Raw genomic sequence first — 22,618 nt, 5'->3', positions numbered from 1 at the left:
AGGTTATATCAAACACTGGGCCACCTTTTAACTCAAGGAAAGTCCATGAGTTTGCACAACAATATGAGTTCAGCAATGTCACCAGGTCACCACAGTCAAATAGGAAGACAGAAAACAATGCTAAAATTGTAGTGAGCTACAATGGGATGTTCCCAGTTTCCTGCCTCAATTTTCTTGATGAGTATTCGCTGGCCACCCCAGCACAGGAGCACCCTTTGAAATATGGAACTATAGCTTACCCTTGGATTTCTGCTGAGTGGCAGGTACGTAACAAAATTGAATCTGCCCCCCCCCCCACACACACAAACACACTCACACCTATCCAGGATGATCTAAGAACTCAGAACCATCTAGCTGTGTTATCAAATTCTTCTGATTTATCAGGCACATGGCCCATCTGAGGATGGGCATACACCTGCAGTCTGCCCAGAAAATACAGGCACTCTGGGTGCATTGCTCCTGTCCAAAGCTAAACAGAGGGGGCTTGGAAAATTGGCCCTCTTGAAGCATACAACACTGATTTGTACCACAACCCCAATCAGAATACTTTAAGGAAGCCACAAGGGATAAATGGAATATTGCATTTAGTGTTAACAAATGAAGAGGGAACAATAAGCAAAGCAGAAGGAAGGGAACATTTGGGATCTATTGACCATAATGTTCTGACATTCGGGTTCAGAGATGAGAGTAGAAAAACAAAAGTAAGCAAATTAAAAAGCTAGAATTTAAACAAGCTGATTTTAAGAGTAGGAAAGTATGCATGAAGATGGTAAAATGGGAAGAGATACTGGAAGGAAAAGATGTGGAAGGAGAGTGGAATAGTGTCAAAGTGGTAGGTTTTAAAATGCAAAATAAATCCATCACTGAAATAAATCAGGGACAGAATAAAATAGTAAGATCAGTTTGAAAAAAAATGAATTCTCGGGATATGGGCCTTCTTCTTGAAACATTGCAGTCCGTGTGGTGAAGGTACTCCCACAATGCTGCTCGGTCGGGAGTTCCATGAAATGTGACCCAGCGACGATGACGGAATGGCGATATATGATCAAGTCAGGATGGTGTATGACTTGCAGGGGAACTTGGAGGTGATGGTGTTTCCATGTACCTACTGCCATTGTCCTTCTAGGTGATGGAGGTCGCAGGTTTGGGTGGTGCTGTTGAAGAAGCCTTGGCAAGTTGCTGCAGTGCATCTTGCAGATGGTACACACTGCAGCCACGATATGCCAATGGTGGAGGGAGTGGATGTTTAAGCCAATGGATGGGATATAACAAAGTTATGAGATGCATTAGAGAGAAAGAGAAACCATACAGAATGTTTAAATGTTCAAGAAAGAAACGGGATAAGGAGATCAATAAAAATAAGATGAGGAATATCAAGAAACTGCAGGGCTGCAAGGAGGGATCACAAGGAAAGAAATAGCTGGAAAAATAAAACAGAACAGTAAAGCATTCCTCAGGTATGTCAGGAGAAACAAAGAGTGCCTACTAAAAACAACAATGGGAAAGTCTAAAGATAGAGACATTGCTGAAGTACTTAACTGTTATTTATCAACAGTGTTCACTAAAGAAATGGGGGAATAAATGCCAGAATTGGGGGTACAAGGTGAATGTCGACTGAAACATTTTAAAATCACAAGGGACGGCATATTGGTGAAGTTGTTGAAGGTAGGTCAGGCTCCTGGCTCTGACAACTTTCGTCCCAGGTTTCTGGAAGAATTGGTTCAAACAATTGCAAGTTCTCTCACGGATATTTTGCAGAGTTGATAGGACTCAGGATTGGAAAATAGCAAATGCGATTCCCATCTTCAAAAAGGGACAACGGATGAACCATTAAATTATAGATCTGTAATTCTTACTTTCACTGTTGGGAAAGCATTTGAAAGTATTATGAGGGATAATATAAGGCAGCATCTTGAAGGGCATGAGCTAATTCAAGACAGTCAGCATGAGAGCTCACAGGGTCCCAGTCCCAAAGTATACAGAGCCAAATCATTACATCTGCAGTTATCAGACGAGCACTGCACAAGGAGCCTGTGCATCTCCAGAGTTTTGTCACCTCCTGTTGCAAGACCTGCAGCCAATTGCCAAAACTAGCATTGCCTGTCGTAGTCAAAGTCACTGCTGCCATGAACTTCTTTGCCTCTGCTCCTTCCCGATTGCAGCAGCAGACATCCATAACATCAGTCAGTCAGCAGTCAATGCTCGCATCAGACAAGTGACCAATACAATGTTTTTCAGAGAAAACACATTTATCATTTTCCCCATGGACAAACAGCAACAGCAGGATGAGGCTCTGGGGTTTGCACAAATTGCAGTCTTCCCCAGGGCATCATTGACCGCACCCACATCGCCTTACAAACTCCCTCGGAAGACCCCATTGCATACATAAATCGCAAGAGCTTCCACTTTCTCAATGTCCAACTGGCGTGCAATGACCAGCAGTAGATCGTGCAACTCTTTGTCTGCTATCCTGGAAATTGTCATCGCCTTCAAGTTACAGCCTTCCATGCCCCATTCTTCGACCCTGCACATCAAGTCACAGAGGCTGGCAGTTTGGGGTCAAGGGCCATCCTCTGAATAGCTGACTCCTTTGAGAAACCCACAATCACTGGCAGAAATTCAATACAACCGGATCTGTGTCTCCATTTTACCCAAACGAGCTGAGAAATTTAATTTACCTGCAAAATAAGCCTGGCGGGGAGGGTGGGAAATTGGCCTGCACCGATACTGAACTGATTGGGTCTGGGAGAGAAGGGGAGACAATCAGTGAGAAGCTCGAACGTGCCGGCAGCAGGCTGGACTTGTTTCATGGACCCAGGAGGAGCATTTCTGTTTCTACTGGGCCCACAAAAATAAACAATAAAAATATACTGGATTTTTTGTTGAGTGGCCCCCAGCAGTCTTGTTAAGGATTGCTGGTTAGGCGGCTCAATGCCTGGTACAACCAGACGGAGAAAACGCGATCCAAGCTCCACCCATTTGTGCCTGAATTTTAACATTCGGGGTCTTACAATCGGCCTAGAACCAAAATTTGTATATTTAGGGAGTCGAATGCTTGCTTTAGTTGAGTACCCTGGACAACTAAAAGTTGTCTGAGTCAATGTGGTGTCCAGCACACTTCTGGTGCAGTTTGGACGTGGCCGATCTCGACACGATGTTCGAAAGTCTAATTTTTGACCAGAGAAATGGGCAGCCATGACTTGAATTTCTCCCCCATCGTCTATAGCTACCACCTAATAGGCACTTCTGTGTTGCTGATCAGTATTAACTAAGTCTGTCTTCAGCTTTTTATTAAACACCTAAATGCATAATGGTCAATAATTAGATCCTGTTTAATTGGCATCCATACTTGGTTTTTAGATTACGCATTTTGGATTAAAAAATTACTGCTACAATTGAAGGCAGCTTGCAAGCCAGGGAAAATATTACTGTTGTAATCACCAAACCATTATTAGCCCTTTGATTTTTTTTTAAAACCTAATGTTCTGAATCTTGCAAGTTCAATTTAAATACCATATAGATCTTTTCGTAGTGAACAAATTATTACTGAGAACATTTGTTGTGTTGGACCAAGTACAAAGGCATCAGAGCCAATATACTTTCATGGTCAGTGCTTCCCATTTGTAATTCTGGGAAGTTAAATACTGATAGGCACATCTCTTGTGCATTACAGAACCAGTGTATTACAGACACATAATTAATTCACTTTTTATAGTGGCTACTTCTTTACCATCTAAACATCTCTATTAGAAGGAATCTAGAGGGTGAAATTTCTCCGACAAAATGTGAGAATAGCTCTTTTTCTGAGTAATTAAGGACTCACGAACAAAATTGTGTTCACAGACTTTAAATGCTGAATTTATAAAAAGGAAATAACTCATGTTAATTAATTCTCAATAAAAGGATCAATACATTTTTCTTTCCCAGCAATGTTAGTATTGTGCTGCAAAATTTTCACAGGACAATATCAACGATTAGAAAACTCTCAATCAGGGATACTTTACAGGGAGCTGTGCAATGCAATAAAGTGGTAAAATGAACTTGTGAAATCTATAATCTTTGAAAGCAATATAAACTCATGAATCCATTTTGATGGTCCCTAAACTCAGCCTTAATATGAGCGAGAAAGAAAAAAACTTCCATTGAAGTTTAATGGCATTTTGTAGAAATAAATCGGACAGCAAGGTCAGAAGGTTGTCGAGGACATGTTGCTCACTAGCTGCTGTTCTGCTTACTTCATCTTGCAAATATTTACACCATTGTCTTCCAGTGATTTCTTACAAATTTTGCAACAGTTAAAAAATAAATGTTGAATTTAAAAGAAAGATTTGGACAAGTTCTTACATTAATTACCAAAAAAGAAATGCGTTTTTTTCCCCCTCTATTGCTTAATTTACCTTTAAATTTGCAGAACGTGGAGTTTTGTCTGGCAAGCTATAAATCTACTGCAGTCTTTTAAACATTGCAACATGCTTATTATTCTCAGAAATGTGGCCTATGTACTTGGTTATAATTTTATAATGCCTATTTTTTATCATAACATATTTACTTAATGTTACTGCTTCCTATTCATTATTATACATCATTAGTATTGTAATAGGCTACATTATGAGGTTTGCATTTCTGTGTGGGAAATATAAACATTAGGTGTGGCAATTGCTTGATTGCTGAAGTTAGTCGCGTATATTACCTTGGTCTTTTATGTAACACAATTTACTATTCTAAATCTACAAAATCTGTTATTTACTCATATTTATCAAATAAAGGCTCAATGGCATGTTTAACTGAATGCAGATTTTATGACATTTTCTTTGCATTTCCTAAATTTAGCCCCTTTATATTATGTTGGATTGAAAGGGGTTCATTTTGAAGACAGGTTGTACAACCTTGGCTTGTATTCCTTTGAGTTTAGAAGCTTGAGGGATGATCTCATTGTGGTGTTTAAAATGATAAAGGGATTTGATAGGGTTACTATTTCCTCTGAGGGAATCTAGAAAACAAGAGTGCATAATATTAAAATTAGAGCTAGTCCATTTAGGAGGGAAATCAGAAAACACTTTTTCACAAAACTATAGTGGAAATCTGGAAATCTCCTCCACCCAAAACAATGTGGATGTCAGGTCAACAGAAATTTTCAAGATTGAGATTGATAGATTTTTGTTAGGTCAGGGCATTAAGGGATAGAGGAGGGTAAATGGAGTCTAAATGAGTTAAATGAATGGCAGAACAGGGTTGAGGAGATGAATGGCCGACTCCTATTCTTATGCTGTTTGGTATCACAAATAACCTATTTAAAGCACACGATTCAGATGTCAATACAATCAATACAAGAGTTGAAACAAAAATGGTAATGAAGGAAATAACAAACACTTAGGGGGAGAAATTCATTATCGCCCCATTTGGGGGTGCCAGGCACTATTGTTTCCCTGCTCTCAAAAAATTGGCTTTAGCGCTACAGGAAGGAAGTGGACGTGGGCGGGGCAGAAACCTCAGCAGCGCTGCTCACTGTGCCGTGCAGCGCTGCCGTGTGCAAAGTTCCCTACCCTTGCTTAATGGGAAGGTTCATTGCTGCAGGCTCTGCAATTTAAACTGGACCTACCTGGATCACCAAGTGATGCCAGATGGTAAAAGTCCTGAATCCTCTCCAATTAGTGTCTCCTTTCAAGTGGGAAAGAGATGAAGTTGTTTCCCTAACACAGCATCAGTCTTGTGCATTTTACAGGAATGAACTGCAAAGCGATACAGACTGATTAAGTGATTGGACAAGAAGGTGGCAGATGGAGTATAATGCGGGGAAGTGTGAAATTATCCACATTGGTAGGAAGGATGGAACCCGCGTGATCAGCCTGGCACTCAAGCAGAGTGCTGGGCTGAACGATCGCAGGCAGGAGACCGTGAAGAAGACGGCATCAACAAAAGGTAAGTTACTTTTTTTTACATACCTCAGCCACCTCGCCTTTAATTATTGCCCTGGTAGCGGCCAGCCGCCCGATCAACGCCTTCTGCAGCTGCCGGTTTTTCGCCCGGCGCTGCTGCAGGGAGCGGAAGTGAATTTTGGGTCCGGGATGCTCACGGGGCGATGACATCACAATGTAGGAGATCGGGGCACAATGCCATGGCGCCGCTGCTAAACTCCCGCCCAATATGGTCAGCACCGCGCCCAGTCGCAAAGGCATTTGGTGGCGCGAATGCACTCCATTTCTAGCCCTTAATACGCAAGTTGTTAATAATTTAACTGAGTTATCGAATGGTACAAAGATGTTTAAAAGTAAAGATATTTTAAGTTTTCTATAGTGTTGAGCTCTGCTAATCTATGTAACATAAATTTGTAAATGTTTCCACACGATCAATTTGAAGACAGAGGTATAAGCCTGTGACTGAATCGTGAGACACTTCGGCCCTGATAGTTATGGGAAGACGGGGGGGATGGGGGGCTGGTGTCACAGCACCTGTGCAACCCCAAAATGCGGTTAACCTGGAGGTCCTACCGAATTTAATGGTGCTACCTTAATTTTTTTTAAAGTATCTCCATTTCCCGGGGAGGAGAGATCAGAAATGTTGGGGGTGGGTGGGGCGGGCGGGGGTGGGAAGAGGGGGGAGATCAGAAAGGCCAGGAGGGAGATCGAAGGTTGGGATGAGATGGTGGCTTGGGGTGAGATCATAGGTTGGGTGAGATTATAGGTTGAGGGTCCAATATTGGGGAGGGAAGTAGGTTAGCTTGGAGGGCTGGGGGGAAGCACTCCTGCTCCTCCTGTCCCACAGGCAGAGCTGGATTCAGCCGATCTTGCCTCTCTTCAGTTGTCTTACTTCGGATGCCAGGTTTCCTGTACCCTGGGAAACCTGACTCACAGCACTTGAATTTAAAACTTTGGTAAAATTTCAGGCACGTGGTCTCACTAAAATATTTAAATTACAGACCTGCCTCTGGGGAGCAGGTTAGTTGCCCGTCTCCTAACCCCCCTCCGTTAAAATCTAAAGTGGGAAGTTGGAGGATGGTTTCGATTTTTGAAATTTTAAACCCCCTTCCACCCCTCTTCCATACATCTTGGGGGGGTTTAAAATTCTCCCTTCCACTCTAGACTAAACAATACTAGGGGCCCAAGTTTCCACATGATTTGCGCCTGATTTTTAGGAGCAACTGGTGGAGAACGGACTATCTTAGAAATCGCAATTCTCCACATTTTCTTTTCTGCAGTTCTAGTCAGGTAGAACAGTTCTAATTTGGAACAGAATTTTTTCTTCAAGGCCACTGACGCCTGATTTGAAAGTTTCCACAGTGAAAACGTACTCCAAACTAAAGTAGAATGGAGCAAGTGAAGATTTTTGCAGATCTGAAAAAAACCTGTTCTACACATTAAAAAATCAGGCGCAGTTTACAAATTAGGCGTCCAGAATGAGGTGGGGTGGTGGGGGTGGTGGTGGAAGGGAAGTCATTAAATTCTATAATAAATCCTTATTTATACTTATACAAATATTATACAAATAAATCCAACCTGAATAAACATTTATAAGCAAAGAAAAGATTAAAGAAACCATCTTCCTACCTGTGTGAAAGTGCTTCAGGCAGGCCTTTCGGGACCGAAGGCGGAACGGGCCGGCCCGAGACTTCGGGCAGGGCCCGTCCCCAGCACCAGATTTACAGGTAGGTGGCGTTGGGTTGGGTCGGGTCGGGGAGGTTCGGTTCGGTTCGTGTCGGGGGGAGGGGGGGAGAGGGAGGGAGAGGGGGAGACGGAGAGCGGGGGGGAGAGGGAGAGGGAGAGGGAGAGGTCAGGTCGGATCCAGTCCGGGAGCGGGAGTCGGGTCGGGTCCAATGGGGGGGGTCGGGTCCAGTCGGGGGGACGGGGAGCGGGAACAGGAGCGCGGGTCGGGTCGGGTCGGGTCCAGTCGGGGAGGCGGGGAGCGGGAACAGGAGCGTGGGTCGGGTCTAGTCGGTGGGGGGGGGGGGGGGCGGAGCGGGAACAGGAGCGCGGCTCGGGTCAGGTCCAGTCGGGAAGGCGGGGAGCGGGAATAGGAGCGCGGGTCGGGTCGGGTCCAGTCGGGGAGCGGGAACAGGAGCGCGGGTCGGGTCGAGTCCAGTCGGGGAGGCGGGGAGCGGGAACAGGAGCGCGGGTCGGGTCCAGTCGGGGGGGGGGGGGGGGCGGAGCGGGAACAGGAGCGCGGGTCGGGTCAGGTCCAGTCGGGAAGGCGGGGAGCGGGAATAGGAGTGCGGGTCGGGTCGGGTCCAGTCGGGGAGGCGGGGAGCGGGAACAGGAGCGCGGGTCGGGTCGTGTCCAGTCGAGGAGGCGGGGAGTGGGAACAGGAGCGCGGGTCGGGTCGGGGAGCGGGAACAGGAGCGCGGGTCGGGTTGGGTCCAGTCGCGGGGGGGGGGGGAGCGGGTGTCGGGTCTGGTCCGGAGGCAGGGGGGGGGGGCGGGGAGCGGGTGTCGGGTCTGGTCCGGAGGCAGGGGGGGGGGGGGGCGGGGAGCGGGTGTCGGGTCTGATCCGGAGGCAGGGGTGGGGGGGGAGCGGGTGTCGGGTCTGGTCGGGGGGGGGGAAGCAGGAGCTGGCCGTGGGAGGAGCCTTATTCACGCAGCTCCAGTGAGGCCATTCGGCCAGGGGCTGCATGCTTCGGGCCCCTCCCACATAGTTCGGCGCCTGGAGCTACTGCACTTGCGTGCCCACTGTAGCGCGCATGTGCAGAGGTCCCGGCACTGTTTTCAGCGCAGGGACCTGGCTCCGCCCCGCTACAGCTCGTGCTGCGCTGCGCCAAGGGCCAGAGGACCTGCAGGGAGGTGGAGAATACGGAGGATTTTTTTAGGCGCACTTTGTGGCGCGAAAAACGGGCGTCCAGGTCGAGACTGCGCCGTTCTAGGCGTGTGTGGAAACTTGGGCCCCATATTTCTAAACCTGTGCGTTCAGTCTAATTAAGTAACAGTTAAAGTTGTTGGATATTTGGAGGCAAAGGTTAGCTTTTCAACTGGCAATTTCTGAAAACTATTCTGGTTATTTTGTGCTGCAGACCTGGGGGTAGGGATGAAATTCCTCTCTTTGATAAATTTAATTGGAGGAAATTTCAGCTCATTCAAGACTGGATGTTGGACAAGCAGTCTGACAACACAAAGAAAGTGGAGATTCAAGAGAGCTGATGGAGAAATATCATTGTTTATCTGTCGAAGCTGATGAGGAGGAGGAAGGGGCCAAGGTTAACTCCTTTTGGGGACTCTGGAGGTAATGATGCAGAGGTAGGAAGTGAAACCATTGCTGGAGATGCTATGGCTATGATCAGATAGGTAAGAGTAGAACCAGGCGAATGTAGTCCCAACCAAGCTAAACAATGGAGCAGAGGTGTTGAAGCATGATGATGTGGTTGCGGGTAAAAGACTGCAGAGAGGTTGAGGAGGATGGAGATGGAAACATAGAAGAACATAGAAATTTACAGCGCAGAAGGAAGCCATTTCGGCCCATCGTGTCCATGCCAGCCGACAAAGAGCCACAAGGCCCTTGGTCAGCAGCCCTAAAGGTTACATATAAACCTATGAACAATGACAAAAAGGCAAAGAGCACCCAGCCCAACCAGTCCGCCTCACACAATACTGAAACATTCTACACTCCACCCCAACCAGAGCCATGTGATCTCCTGGGAGAGGCAAAAACCAGATAAAGACCCAGGTCAATTTTGGGAGAAAAAATCTGGGAAAATTCCTCTCCGACCCATCCAGGCAATTGAAACTAGTCCAGATCATCACCCTGGCCGTATTCAATTCCCTGTAGTACTTACCATTATATCTGCGCCGTCCAACAAAAGGTCATCCAGTCTTATCCTAATTACCAGCTCTCGGTCAGTAACCCTGCAGGTTACGGCACTTTAAGTGACCATCCAACCATCTCTTAAAATTGGTGAAGGTTTCTGCATCCACCACTCTTCCAGGCAGAGAGTTCCAAATCCCCACGACCCTCTGCGTAAAGAAGCCCCCCCTCAAATCCTTCCACCAACCACCTTAAAACTATGCCCCCTTGTACTAGACCCTTCCACCAATGGAAATAGGCCCTTACTATCCACTATGTCCAGGCCCCTCAATATTTTGTACACCTCAATGAGGTCTCCTCTCAACCTCCTTTGTTCCAATGAGAACAAACCCAGCCTATCCAATCTGTCCTCATAACTAAGATTCTCCATTCCAGGCAGCATCCTAGTAAATCTCCTCTGCACCCTCTCTAGTGCAATCACATCCTTCCTATAATACAGCGACCAGAACTGCATGCAGTACTCCAGCTGTGGCCTAATCAAAGTATTATACAATTTAAGCATAACCTCTCTGCTCTTATATTCTATGCCTTGGCCAATAAAGGCAAGCAAGCATTCCGTATGCCTTCTTAACCACCTTATCCACTTGGCCTGCTACTTTCAGGGATCTGTGGACAAGCACTCCAAGGTTCCTTTGCTCATCTACACTATTAAGTGGCCTACGGCTTAATGTGTATACCCTTTCCTTATTAGCCCTCCCAAAATGCATCACCTCACACTTCTCTGAATTAAATTCTATTTGCCACTGCTCTGCCCACCTGACCAGTAGATTGATATCCTCCTGCAGCCCATGACTTTCCTCTTCATTATCAACCATACAGCCAATTTTAGTGTTGTTTGCAAACTTCTTAATCATACTCCCTATATTCAAATCTAAATAATTGATATATACCATAAAAAGCAAGGGACCCAGTACTGAGCCCTGCAGAACCCTACTGGATACATCCTTCCAGTGACATAAACATCCATCAATCATTACCCTTTGCTTCCTACCTCCAAGCCAATTTTGGATCCAACTTGCCACTTTGCCCTGGATCCCATGGGCTTTAACCTTCATGACCAGTCTACCATGTAGGACCTTATCAAAAGCCTTGCTAAAGTCCATATATACTACATCGTACGCACTACCCTCATCAACCCTCTTGGTTACCTCCTCAAAGAATTCAATCAGGTTAGTCAAACACAATCTTCCCTTAACAAATCCATGCTGACTCTCCCTAATTAATTCTTGCCTTTCCAAATGTAGATTTATCCTGTCTTTCAGGATTTTTTCCAATAATTTTCCCACCACTGAGGTTAGGCTGACAGGCCTGTAATTGGCCTATCCCTTTCTCCCTTCTTAAACAAGGGTACTACATCAGCAGTCCTCCAATCCTCCGGCACCATGCCCACATCCAAAAAGGACTGGATAATGGATTATGGCCACAGTCAGGAAGAATGTTGTTTGTCACTTTGAATATTGTTCAGGTCATTTTGGTGCTGTGGGAGGGGCAGAAACCTTATTGGAAAGCAGGGAGTAACATGGGAGATGGGCATGGATTTGGGAAGCGACAACAATTTCAAGGATTTTGGAGAGGAAAAAGAGGTTGGTCAGTGGATAGTAGCTTGGAAGGACAGAGAGGTCTGAGGTTTTTTTTTTTTGCAGAGGATGTGATGATGGCAGCTTTGAAAGAGAGGGAACAGCGCCTGAGTTGAGATCACTATTTATAATGTCAGTTGGTATGGGTACCAGGAATTACATTTGGATAGTGAGCAGATTAGTGACAATGGGTCAAGGGAGCAGTTGTCAAAAAGCTTAAGTTGTCAGTAGAAATGTTACAATAGAGAATATATATCATGATATATTTTATGTTAGCATATATTATGATATCACCATGTGCTGTTGTATGGTGCATTATTTTATTCTTACAAAATAAATATTTATGGTAGCCAGTTAAAGACAAAAGTAGAATGAAAATATGTGTCAATTCAGCCAGAAATTAGGCACTGCATTGATTATTATTTTCATTTGGATGTGTCTGATACTACCAGTAAAACATGCATGACACCAATATTTTCACCGCTCTATGAAAGGTCATCAACCTGAAATGTTAACTCTGCTTAGCGGAGCAGGCTCGAGGGGCTAGATGGCCTACTCCTGTTCCTAATTCTTATGTTCTCTCTCCACAGATGCTGCCTGACCTGCTGAGTATTTTCAGCATTTTCTGTTTTTATTTTAAATTTCCAGTATCTCCAGTATTTTGCTTTTGTTTTCACAGCTCTAGATCATGTATCATTTTGAAAGATGTGAAGTGGTAATATTTACTTCAAAGTTTCAGTTGTCCGAGTATTGCTCAGACATCTGAACACATAGTTAAAAGCACAGAAATGGTACAATGGCAAGTAAGACAAACTATGCTAACGAACAAAACAAATAAATTAAAATATACACTTACACTTGAAACATCACCAACCTTGCCATCCTTACTTAGGTTACTATGCAATTGTTTAACGCTGAAGTGTGGCATTTCCGTTCCATAATGCATATATAGATTTGGCTGGTAGAAACTAATTACCGTTGATTGACAAGCATCCATGCTATGAAAACCAATGTGCTGCTGTTGACTTCCTGAAAGACAGTAAATAAAAGATTAATTTGATAACACAAACATGGAGCTTAATATTACATTATCTCTGAGAGCAAGGTGGCACTTAAGGGTCAACGATTAAGTTATGGGAAAGTTAAAAGGAGGGTTCTGTTTAATTGAGCACCATTGTGAAACTCATATTGATCATGGCTTCACTTGGGCACAAAACAACACAGCCACCAATGCAACGACAGTGAATATATTTTAATTTGTGTGACTTTATACTTATTGAACTTATCCTTTTTAATCCCATTAAATTTTCATAATAATGTAGCCTCTTTAAAAAGGAAGTACTGAGGCTAGTCAATGCCCAGTATGGATTCTGCTCCTTGATTAACTCACATTGTACACTTATAGTTGAGTGTAGGGACTGAAGTGCCTACTATGGTTCCTATGTTATCTAGGAGAGCAGGGATGGTATTTAGGGCAGGACCCAGTTATATCAGAGCTTTGTTTTTTGGGGGATTTTGCAAAATTCTGCTGGTGTTGACGAATGCTTATTGCGTCCACCCCCTTCAATATATCTTTTGGATGAGCAGAAATGTCACCTTGCCCAAATCCATCCGAAAAGACCTCCAGAGGAATTTCAGTGCTCTGTTCTTTACTGAAAAATGCAGTTTAATCTTAGAATCATAGAAGCTTACAGCACGGAAGGAAGCTATTTCGGCCCATCGTGTCCATGCCTGCCAACAAGAGGCTATCCAGCCTAATCCCACTGTCCAGCTCTAGGTCCGTAAACCTGCAGGTTACGGCACATCAAGTGCACATCCAACTACTTTTTAAAATGTGATGAGGGTTTCTGCCTCTACCACCATTTCAGGCAGTGAGTTCCAGACCACCACAACCTTCAGATCCCCTCTATATTTCTAAACCTTCTACCAATTACTTTAAATTTATGCCCCCTGGTTGTTGACCCCTCTGCTAAGGGAAATAGGCCCTTTCTGTCCACTATATCTAGATCCCTCATAATTTCATACACCTCAGTGAGGTCTCCCTTCAGCCTCCTCTGTTGCAAGGAAAACAAATCCAGCCTATCCAATCTGTCCTCATAGCTAAGATTCTTCACTCCCAGCAATTTCCTCGTAAATCTCTTCTGTACCCTCTCCAGTGCAATCACGTCCTTCCTGTAATGCGGTGATCAGAACTGCACTCAGTACTCCAACTGTGGCCGAACTAAATATTTTATACAGTTCAAGCTTAACCCACCTGCTCTTATATTCTATGCCTCGGCTAATAAAGGCAAGCATTCTGTATTACTTCTTAACCACCTTATCCACCTGGCCTACTACCTTCAGGGATATGTGGACATCCACTCCCAGGCACCAAAATAAAGTGTGTAACATATTAAAATAGCCCATAAATTGTGGTAAGATATTAGGGTAATTTACAATGCCCCCAGAACATTTCTTTCTGCAAGAAGTGGTAACTGCTTAAGGTTAAGATATAAGATTTTTCAATTAGTTTACCATGCTTGTTGTTCTTCATTTTGTTGAATAATTCTTTACCCCCAGTTCCACTCACATTTGTTCCAAAATCTGCTTCTATTTCATTGTCACTGCTACTGGCAGAGTACGAGCATAGATGCATCGCTCGCTCCTGCAAAAACAATTGTACAGCTGATAGAACATGTCTATTCATTTCATTCTAATACCTACATTACATTTTGCCAAAAGATTTCCATTTTACATTTGAGAACAAAAAGACAAATTCCAGAACCACTACACTGCCTCTTCAGGAACTTAACTGACAGGAGTTTAAGGGATTGACGTGCTTTACTGACAACATTTATCCTATGATTGCTTTGACAATATTGCACTGCAAATGGATTCTTACAGTTTTGGTCAATGACAACAACAATTTATTGGTCTCCAGTAATTCTGCATCAAATACATTCAGAAGTATAATTTAAATGTTCTATTGTTTGTTGTAATAAAGTGCAATATTTCAATAGAATGTTGTGCTATTTTAGCTAAGGATTCTTTTAGCAGAGTTTTACATAAATTAAAAATATTGCTATAAGATTGATCTACAATTTTAGGTTAGGATTATGGCACCAACAGAACTTTTTGTTAATATAAAGCTTGCAACCGGACTGATGATGCATATTAATAATGTCATGACGAAAGGGTGATAGGCAAATTCTTCCTTACGATAGCGCACAAGTGATAAGCTTGTCCTCATCTTCAGATTTAAAGAAAACTTCCCATACCTCAGGGCCCCAATATTTACACAGGGCCATGAAGAGAGTGAGACGGGGGGGTGGGGGTGGGGGTGAGGGGGTGGCGACAACGGTGGTGGGAGGAGGATTTCAGGACAGGAAACCTAGTAGAGTATGGGTTTCCTGGATATCCTTCAGAAATTAGGTGCAGGACATGTTCAACAGATTTTCCGCCCACCAGCCAGCCTGATAGACTGGCTGCCGGTTGGGTGTGCAAGCAGCTAGGGAACAGGTGTCAGGTAAGTAGGAGATCACGGGGGTGGGGGGTACGGGGTAAGTTGGGTATCGGAGGAACAGCTGTCTGAGATTGCGGGTGGTGGGTGGGGGGTCAGAAGGGGTGGACAGTTGGAGATCGCGGGGGGTTGGAGGAATTAGAAATCACAGGGTCTGTAAAGAAGTTAGCTTGTGGGTGGCGGGGGAAACGCTCCTGCTGCTCTTGGCTCACGAACAGTCCTGTAAATGCACTTACCTCATGGAGCTGGCCCTTCCTACCTCCTTTAACCTGCCGGGTTTCCCGCGTCCCAGGAAACCCGGGCTCCATGGGTTAATAATAAAAATGCAGTTAAAATTGAAGCACGTAGCCTCCTGAAAAGATTTTACTGACCATTCTGTCTCCCAAGAGTGGATTGGTCCCTAGCCCCCCCCACCCCCCTCTCCCCCATCATCCTGCCTCTGTTAAAACTGGAAGTGGGCAAATTGAAAGTCGGTTTCAGAATATTTTTTTTTAAACCTTCCACCCACTCCCAACTCATCCATCTTTGGGGGATAAAATTATCCCCCCCAGTGAGACTGAGACATTTGTGGTGGAATTTTAACTCCTAGGTGGGCAGCCAGTGTTTCCCATAATAAACCTATAGCATGGAGCGAGTTAAAATTCCCCCTTTTACTTTACTTGGCAAGGATGGCAGTGACATTGATAGTTTTTGGGAAGTTTCCAAATCATTTTTGCTTTCTGCTTTAAGGGACAACCATTGCAGTCACGGGATCCCAAAATGAATAATGTCTTCTCAGAATTTCTTTTTTTTCGAGCTAGTATGTGCATAATAACAGAGACAATAATTTTATTTACAAACAATTAGAAATGCCTAAGCACCTGACAAATGTGAAAGGACTTCAGCTTAAGCCTGTTGAGGTGTAAGTCTTAAACTCGTACTAAGTGACCAGAGCTGATTCCATAATATGTAGCTGAGATACTGTCATTATGTCCACTAATTGCGTTAATACGATAGTGCAGTTTTCCTTCCCACGATTTTGTTTTATGAATAAACACCTAAAATTTGTGAGGTTCTTCATTAAAGTGTAATTTAAAAAAACTATTTAATTATGCTTAAAAGTTAGCACCGGTGGAATCAAATGATCACATATTGAGAAAGGAAGTAACTTGTTGGGCCAAGATATAGGATCAAAATACTTGCATTTATGTAGCATCTTACACATCTTCAAGACATCCCAAAGCATTCTGCAGTTAATTAATTATTTTGAAATGTAATCACCATTGTTTTTAAGTAAATGCGGCAGCCAGTTAAAGAGCATTCATTGTCAACTGCTAAATAAAGATTTTCTGAACCACTTGGAGTTGAAAGGACACTCCTATGTTGCCAGCTATACACATAAATAGGAATCTGAATACATGTTCTTCAATGCCATAAAATTTATTGATATCTGAGATGTACTGAACAAGCACCATTATCCATTATCCAGTTTCTTGACATTGATAAGTTTCTACAAAACAGCACATGGTGCAATGTTACCCAACAAGATCAATCCGGCTTTATTGGTTCAGGTTTCTGATGTTGAATGTTGTACAGTACAGGTGGTACTAATCCTCCTTACACAATTAAACATATGAATGTACAGTAATAGTTCACACCATGTTGTTGTACCGTTTATAGCTTTTCCTGTGTCTAGAAAATCAAAATGTTTAATCTTTTATCTGCATATGCAAATTTATGACCCCCAAAGACAGTAAATGGTTCCAATTCTTTTTTCTTCCTCGCTGTTTACTTCTATGTGCCTATCTCCAGCCAGGAGATGAACCCAAAGTGTTAGTGACTCCACTGTAGCTGTGCTTGGGCTATACATAGGATGAGTAAACCAATTCTGAAGTTAACTACGGGTAATTTAAAAACAGCAAGTTTGATCAGAATAGTGAAAACAATTTTACCTTTTATCATTGGTGGCCTTTTAGTAATTTGCCCTTTAGTTTGACCCATAGTCATGAAAAGTGCATTACTAATCTATTAATAAATGGTGATAAATTAATGGTCCTAATTTTCTTTTTTTTTAAATCAGATTCTATTACATTTGGACCTATCTCATCAACATTGTGTCAGTACCAAAATATTTTTTTTTCAGAAGGTTACAAAGGACAAAAGGTACAATTCAATTTGATTAGTCAGGAAATGTATGTTAATTGTAATAATAATTCCACCTTTCATACAAATGGATGTCAAACCCACCATTTTGAATAATGTGCCAGTGCGGAAATTCTTAGATAAACTTTACTAAGATGAGGGTCGAATTCCTCTTATTTTACATTTGTTTAAGAAAACGCTGCTATAAAGGTTTACAATTTATTTTGAAAGTGATACTAAATAAAAGAACTTGACTTTAATGTTTTCTTTTACAAATGTTGCAGGATTGCTTCAACTGCAAACTGATTGGATGGAAATCTCCACTCTTTGCTGGCTGTAAATAAGCTTTTTTTAAAAATTAGTTTCGGCAGTTCTTAGTGGACGTAAGTCTACAGTGCAAATCAGCCATAAACTGGCACAAAATTGGCAGTCTGACTTAAAAGGACTCAAGGATGGTTAATGTAGGAAATGGGGGAAAATAAATCACACCAAAGTGTGAATTCAGTATGCTCGTTTGAAGTCAGAGTTAAAAAACATTACGAGATCAGAGCTAAAAATAGGGCCAAGTAGAGGGAGCTTCACGCTGCAATCAGTAGTACAATGTTGGCTTTAAGCTGAGAGTGGATGATGCAGACACTGAGTGCCACATGTGGAATTGCCCATTTCCCAGTGATAACATCCTTCACTTTCATGATCACATAACAAAATTACAAAATAGGCAGAAATATTCATGGTCCAAAACATCCTTTATGCTGGTAATTACTTCCAAACTGAATTTGGTTTTCTATGAAATATGATAAAGTTGATTTACTATTGTCCTATATTTTACATGTTACTTATGGAAATATGTATCTACAAAACAATGCACCCCTACATTTTGCATTAAATTGTGGATCAATTAACAGCAGAATGCCAAATTTCTGGTGGAAGGATTGTGATTAGAACCAAGATTTTGTAAAAACCTTCCCTGAAAAAGGGATCTACGAAATCTACTAATAAACCCAAAAATGTTTTGACAAATTGTATTAACGTTGGTTTATAAATGAACACTTTAATATCATAAAGATCATTTTTTTTAGCTCGTCAAAATTTTTAGTGTACAGCAGTTTGTTTATATAAATCTGCAGAAACATAACTGAACTGAACAGAAGTAAGATAAAGATGTTTAATGAGTGTGCAATGTTAGATTTATGCTGAATTATAATTTGTTGTGGTCCCCCTCGGTATAGACTATTCCCTCCAGTTTGGTGCCAGCCGCAAATTTAGAAATTTAGAATTTGGTTGAAAGAAGTTTTAACTGCTTGCATCATATTTCAAGACATTAGCCCCAATTCCGTTGAGAATTGATTGTGCAGTGGGTTAAATATTGGCCTTTCACCTCTGAAACCCGGATTCAATTCCAGATCAGACTGAATGGGTAACAGCATCCTCTGTCTGCAGACTGTAAGGGTCCTATCACACATGAGTTTAGACAATTCAAACTGGCTTTTGGCACAAAACTGTTTCTACATCAGTATTAAAAGGCAATCTCAATGATAGGTCACAAAATCGCTATTGCAGGAAATAAGATTTTTTGCACTGTTACAGTAAGGGGTTCTTCCCTGAGATTGGGGCTGGGGCTGAGACACGTTGTTGGAACAAAGTGGAGGGAGTTTTACTTTGCATCTGGTTGTGCAATACATGACATGGGAATACTTGATAGCGGGTGTCCGAAATGGTAAGGGTTCCATTCTCCAGCACTAATATCATTAATGAGCACATTTAAAAAAAAGAAAACTTTGAAGTCAATTTGAATTAGGTGGCTCAGTAATAAGTCCAAGTACAGGACAAAATCTTAAAATGGCATTAAAAAGCTAGAATAGGGTGTATTCATAGAATCATAGAATAGTACAGCACAGAAAGAGGCCATTTGGCATATCGAGTCTGCGCCTGCTCTTTCGAAGAGCAATCCAGTTGGTCCCAGGTCCCTGCTCTTTCCCCATAACCCTGCAATGTTTTCTCCATCATGTATTTATCCAATTCTACTTTGATAGTTACTATTGAAACTGTTTCCACCGCCCTATCGGGCATGCATTCCAAATCCTAAGCACTCGTTGCAAAAAAAAGCTTTTCCTCGTCGCCTCTGGTTCTTTTGCCAATCACCTATTGGGCTGGATTTTCGGCTCATTTGCGCCTCGGTTAGTGCCCGGCGGGGCGTTAAATGCTGTGTTTGGGCGTTATGCCGGACGTCCAGGATTTACCGCCAGGGCGGAAGATTCGGCTATTGGTTTGCGCCGGCGCAAAAACTTACTGCCCTGCCCTCCATTTTTAGTGTGATGATGACGTTAATCATTGTGCAACGCTGCTTAGCACCTGAGATGGAACATGCAGCCTCATTTAACGCCCACCCCAGGAAATGCCTGAAAAAAACCAGGCGGGTGGTATTGGTAGCATTTTTAACTGGAGTGATGAGGATCCTACATTGCAGGTCATATTGACTACAATGGTTGCACACATAATGCTGTGCGAAGCTCCAACTTGCAAACTTCACTTTTTTGCTGCCATTACAGTGCTCTTACAACTTCAGTGAGAGAATTTAATGGAGGCATTATTATTTCCCAAGCATATCATGGTCCATGCTATTGCCAGGCCGTGTCAAGCTAGAGGAAGGCCTCTTGGCCATGTCAGCCCGTGGGTGATGAGGGCCGAAGATGTCCAGGGACGACGGCTTACCCCCACAGGTTTACAGGCACCAACACGCAGACTTCCAGTTCTCTGAGGAGCAGTGTGTGAGAAGGCTGCGCTTCCAAAAGAAAGTGCTGACAAAGATATGCCATCTCCTCCAGGCAGGCCCATGCCTGCACCGCTCTGGAGCAGCCTTCAATACTCCTCTCAACAGATTTCCGAATTCATTGTGGTGTGCTGCATGGCCATCATGAGAGGCCAGACATTGCCAGTGGGGTTGCATGCCCACCTCAGAAGGAGGAGGACGATAAAGAGGAGCCTGGTGAGGCCCCCATTGGATAGTCACCCCATCCACTGGGGAGGCAGTGTGGAGATGCTGCCGGACCAACACTCACACGTTGCCAGCTTGTAATGGACCAGCTCTCCTAAATGGAGGAAACTGAGGGACGGAGCTAATACTGGACACACTATGTGCCCCCATAAAGACGCATCTCCAGTGAACGTTGGAATGATGCACAAGGCACCAATGGAAAACGATGAGTCATAAATTTTACTGCAGCAAAGTCACAAAAACATCCCCACCAAAATAAAACCAAACAATATACTACGTTATGTTGCAGGGCACTAAACAACACTGAAACTTCTTTACTGCCGCACATTCCAGCTTGGGCGCACAAAGTCTGTTGTGTAATGCCTGACTTTACGCCAATGTTCCTCCAACTTACATTTTCACCGAAACTTGCAGTCGGAGGTGCAAACTATTTTCAGGTGCCCCAAAATCCAAAATGCCCAAAATCCAGCCCTTTATCTGTGCCCACTGGTTATCGACCCATTCAGCCATTGGAAACCGTTTCTCTTTATTTACTCGATCTAAACCCTTCATGATTTTAAACACCTTTATCAAATCTCCTCTTAGGTTCTCCAACTTCTCCAGTCTATCCATAAAATTGAATTCCCTCATTCCTGGAGCCATTCCAGTAAATTCGTTAGAAATAATCAGCAAAATCATGATCATGATTAGAAGAGAGAACTTGGTGAAAAAAGGGAAGATTGAATGAACAGAAGAGTGATCAAAATACTTCTTAGCATTTAGTTTGGTTCTGAAGGTTAACAATACAGTAATAATTCAAAGAAGAGCAGGGGAGTCCAGGCCAATATTTAGCCCTCAACCAACACAAATAAAAACAAATTATCTGGTCATTATCTTATTGCTTTTTGCGAGACCTTGCTGCAATGTAAATTGGCTGCCATGGATTCCTATGTTACAATAATGACTACATTTCAAAAGTACTTTGGGAGGTCATGAAAGGTGCTATATAAATGCAAGTCTTTCTTCTCTTTATATTCCTGGTATCAGATTAGTTTTAATACTGGAACATTAGAGCTTGTTTTATTGTCATGATGTATCAGCCACAAACGAGTCAGGCCAGGGAGCCTGGAATTTCCTGAAGGCACTAGAAGTCCAAGGCTTATGATTACAATGGGGCACATGAAAAAAATTGCTCCTTGAAAAAAATGTTCCTGCTGCTAATAAATTCTGGAGGCCAAGTCGGCATCTTCAGTTTCTGCATATACACTACAAATCTACTTTCAAAACCAAGCTTTCAAGGATTGTAGACACAAAAGGCTGGATTTGGGACTTTTTTGATTTCGGGGCGTTAAACGATAGCGTCTGAATATACTTTGTGCCTTCGACTGCAGGTTTCTGCGAAAAAGTAAGTTGAAGGAGCGTTGGCGTTAAGTCAGGCATTGCACAACGGACTTTATACTCCAGAGCCGAAACTTGTGTTGTTAAAGGAGGTGGCCATTTTGCACACACACAGTTCCCCGCCCCCCCCCCCCTCCCCGGTCGTAAACACTAACGCAGGGCGCGGCAGCTTCTTGTGCGCATGCGCATATAAACCACCCCACATCAGCCGTTTCTGCAGAGATGGAGGAGCAGGAGGGAAGGCAGTGTGCCAGGTGCTTCAGCAATGAGGCGAGTGAGGCCTTAGTCAACTCAGTAGAGAGGAGGTGGTCCTCACTCCATCTTGCTGGGGGAGCCAGACCACTCTCACCTGTTTTTAAGAGACTCTGGAGGGATATTGCACAGGTGTTGTCTGCTGTAGATACTGTGCCCAGAACTGCCACACAGTGTCGAAAAAAGTTCAAACGACTTTACCAGTGTTGTCGGGGTAAGTACCATTTTCATTTATATATGCTTCCATGACTTCTATATGAATCTACCACAGTAAGTGAAGTTTTTCATGCATATGGTCCCTCCCAATAGTCTGTGGGTGGCTTTCACAATGCAGAAGAAAGATAAAGGCTTATTTCTGCACCTATTGTCTTCTAATGATCCATGCACATAAACTCAATCATTTACATCCTTCCTCACAATACACTCCCACTGCTGTTATGCCTTTCAGAAAGATTACCTACAGCCCCCATGTTACATCCCTCTAACCTCCTAACAATTCCTCATGAAGCACATGCAACATCCAAACAGATTGAACAGAAGCCACTAGAACATTCACACAGATTCACCTATTGCACTATGGTAGGCATATGCGCCACAACAGCAGGGACACCCTTTCTGAACACTTTCTATTTTTCTCTTTGCAGTTGAAGCACTCCCATAACGGGAGGGAGCAGCTGCGCACAGGCGGGGAGCGGCCGCCCCAAATATTGCCACTTACTGATGTTGAGGAACGAGTGTCGGTCCTCAGAAATGTACCAGCTCGGGCAGTTGCCGAGTCATGGCTGAGTCCCCTTCGCGTACTGAGTGTATGTAAATGGATAGAGTGACTGAAGAGACTGCATTGAGACATATAATGTAATGGCGGCGGGCCTTCAAATGAACAAGTGCAATGCCCCCTCCCCTGCTGCTGACCACAAGTCTGTTGTTTTCTGCTTGCAGATAATGAGCCATAAGTGCAACATCCTTCAAGGGAGAGAGGACGAAGGAGGGGAAGAGAGTGTTCTGCCTGATC

General features: G+C 43.4%; 1 protein-coding gene across 11 annotated transcripts in view; it reads right to left on the bottom strand.

Moving 5' to 3' along the window:
• Positions 1 to 22,618, bottom strand: part of LOC139259753 (nck-associated protein 5-like) — a 1,255,355-nt gene that overhangs the window by 31,806 nt on the left and 1,200,931 nt on the right. For 9 of the 11 annotated variants that reach the window (XM_070875434.1, XM_070875435.1, XM_070875433.1 and 6 more), the window contains 2 exons: positions 13,877 to 14,006; positions 12,219 to 12,391 (listed from right to left, as the gene is read on the bottom strand). In XM_070875434.1, coding sequence (XP_070731535.1) covers positions 12,219 to 12,391; positions 13,877 to 14,006 — 303 coding nt within the window. The remainder of the gene's footprint in view (positions 1 to 12,218; positions 12,392 to 13,876; positions 14,007 to 22,618) is intronic. The other 2 variants (XM_070875436.1, XM_070875437.1) reach the window with 2 other exon arrangements.

This window comes from Pristiophorus japonicus, chromosome 3, assembly GCF_044704955.1.
Source record: "Pristiophorus japonicus isolate sPriJap1 chromosome 3, sPriJap1.hap1, whole genome shotgun sequence".
Lineage (NCBI taxonomy): Eukaryota > Metazoa > Chordata > Chondrichthyes > Pristiophoridae > Pristiophorus > Pristiophorus japonicus.
This window is presented reverse-complemented; position numbering and strand designations above follow the sequence as displayed.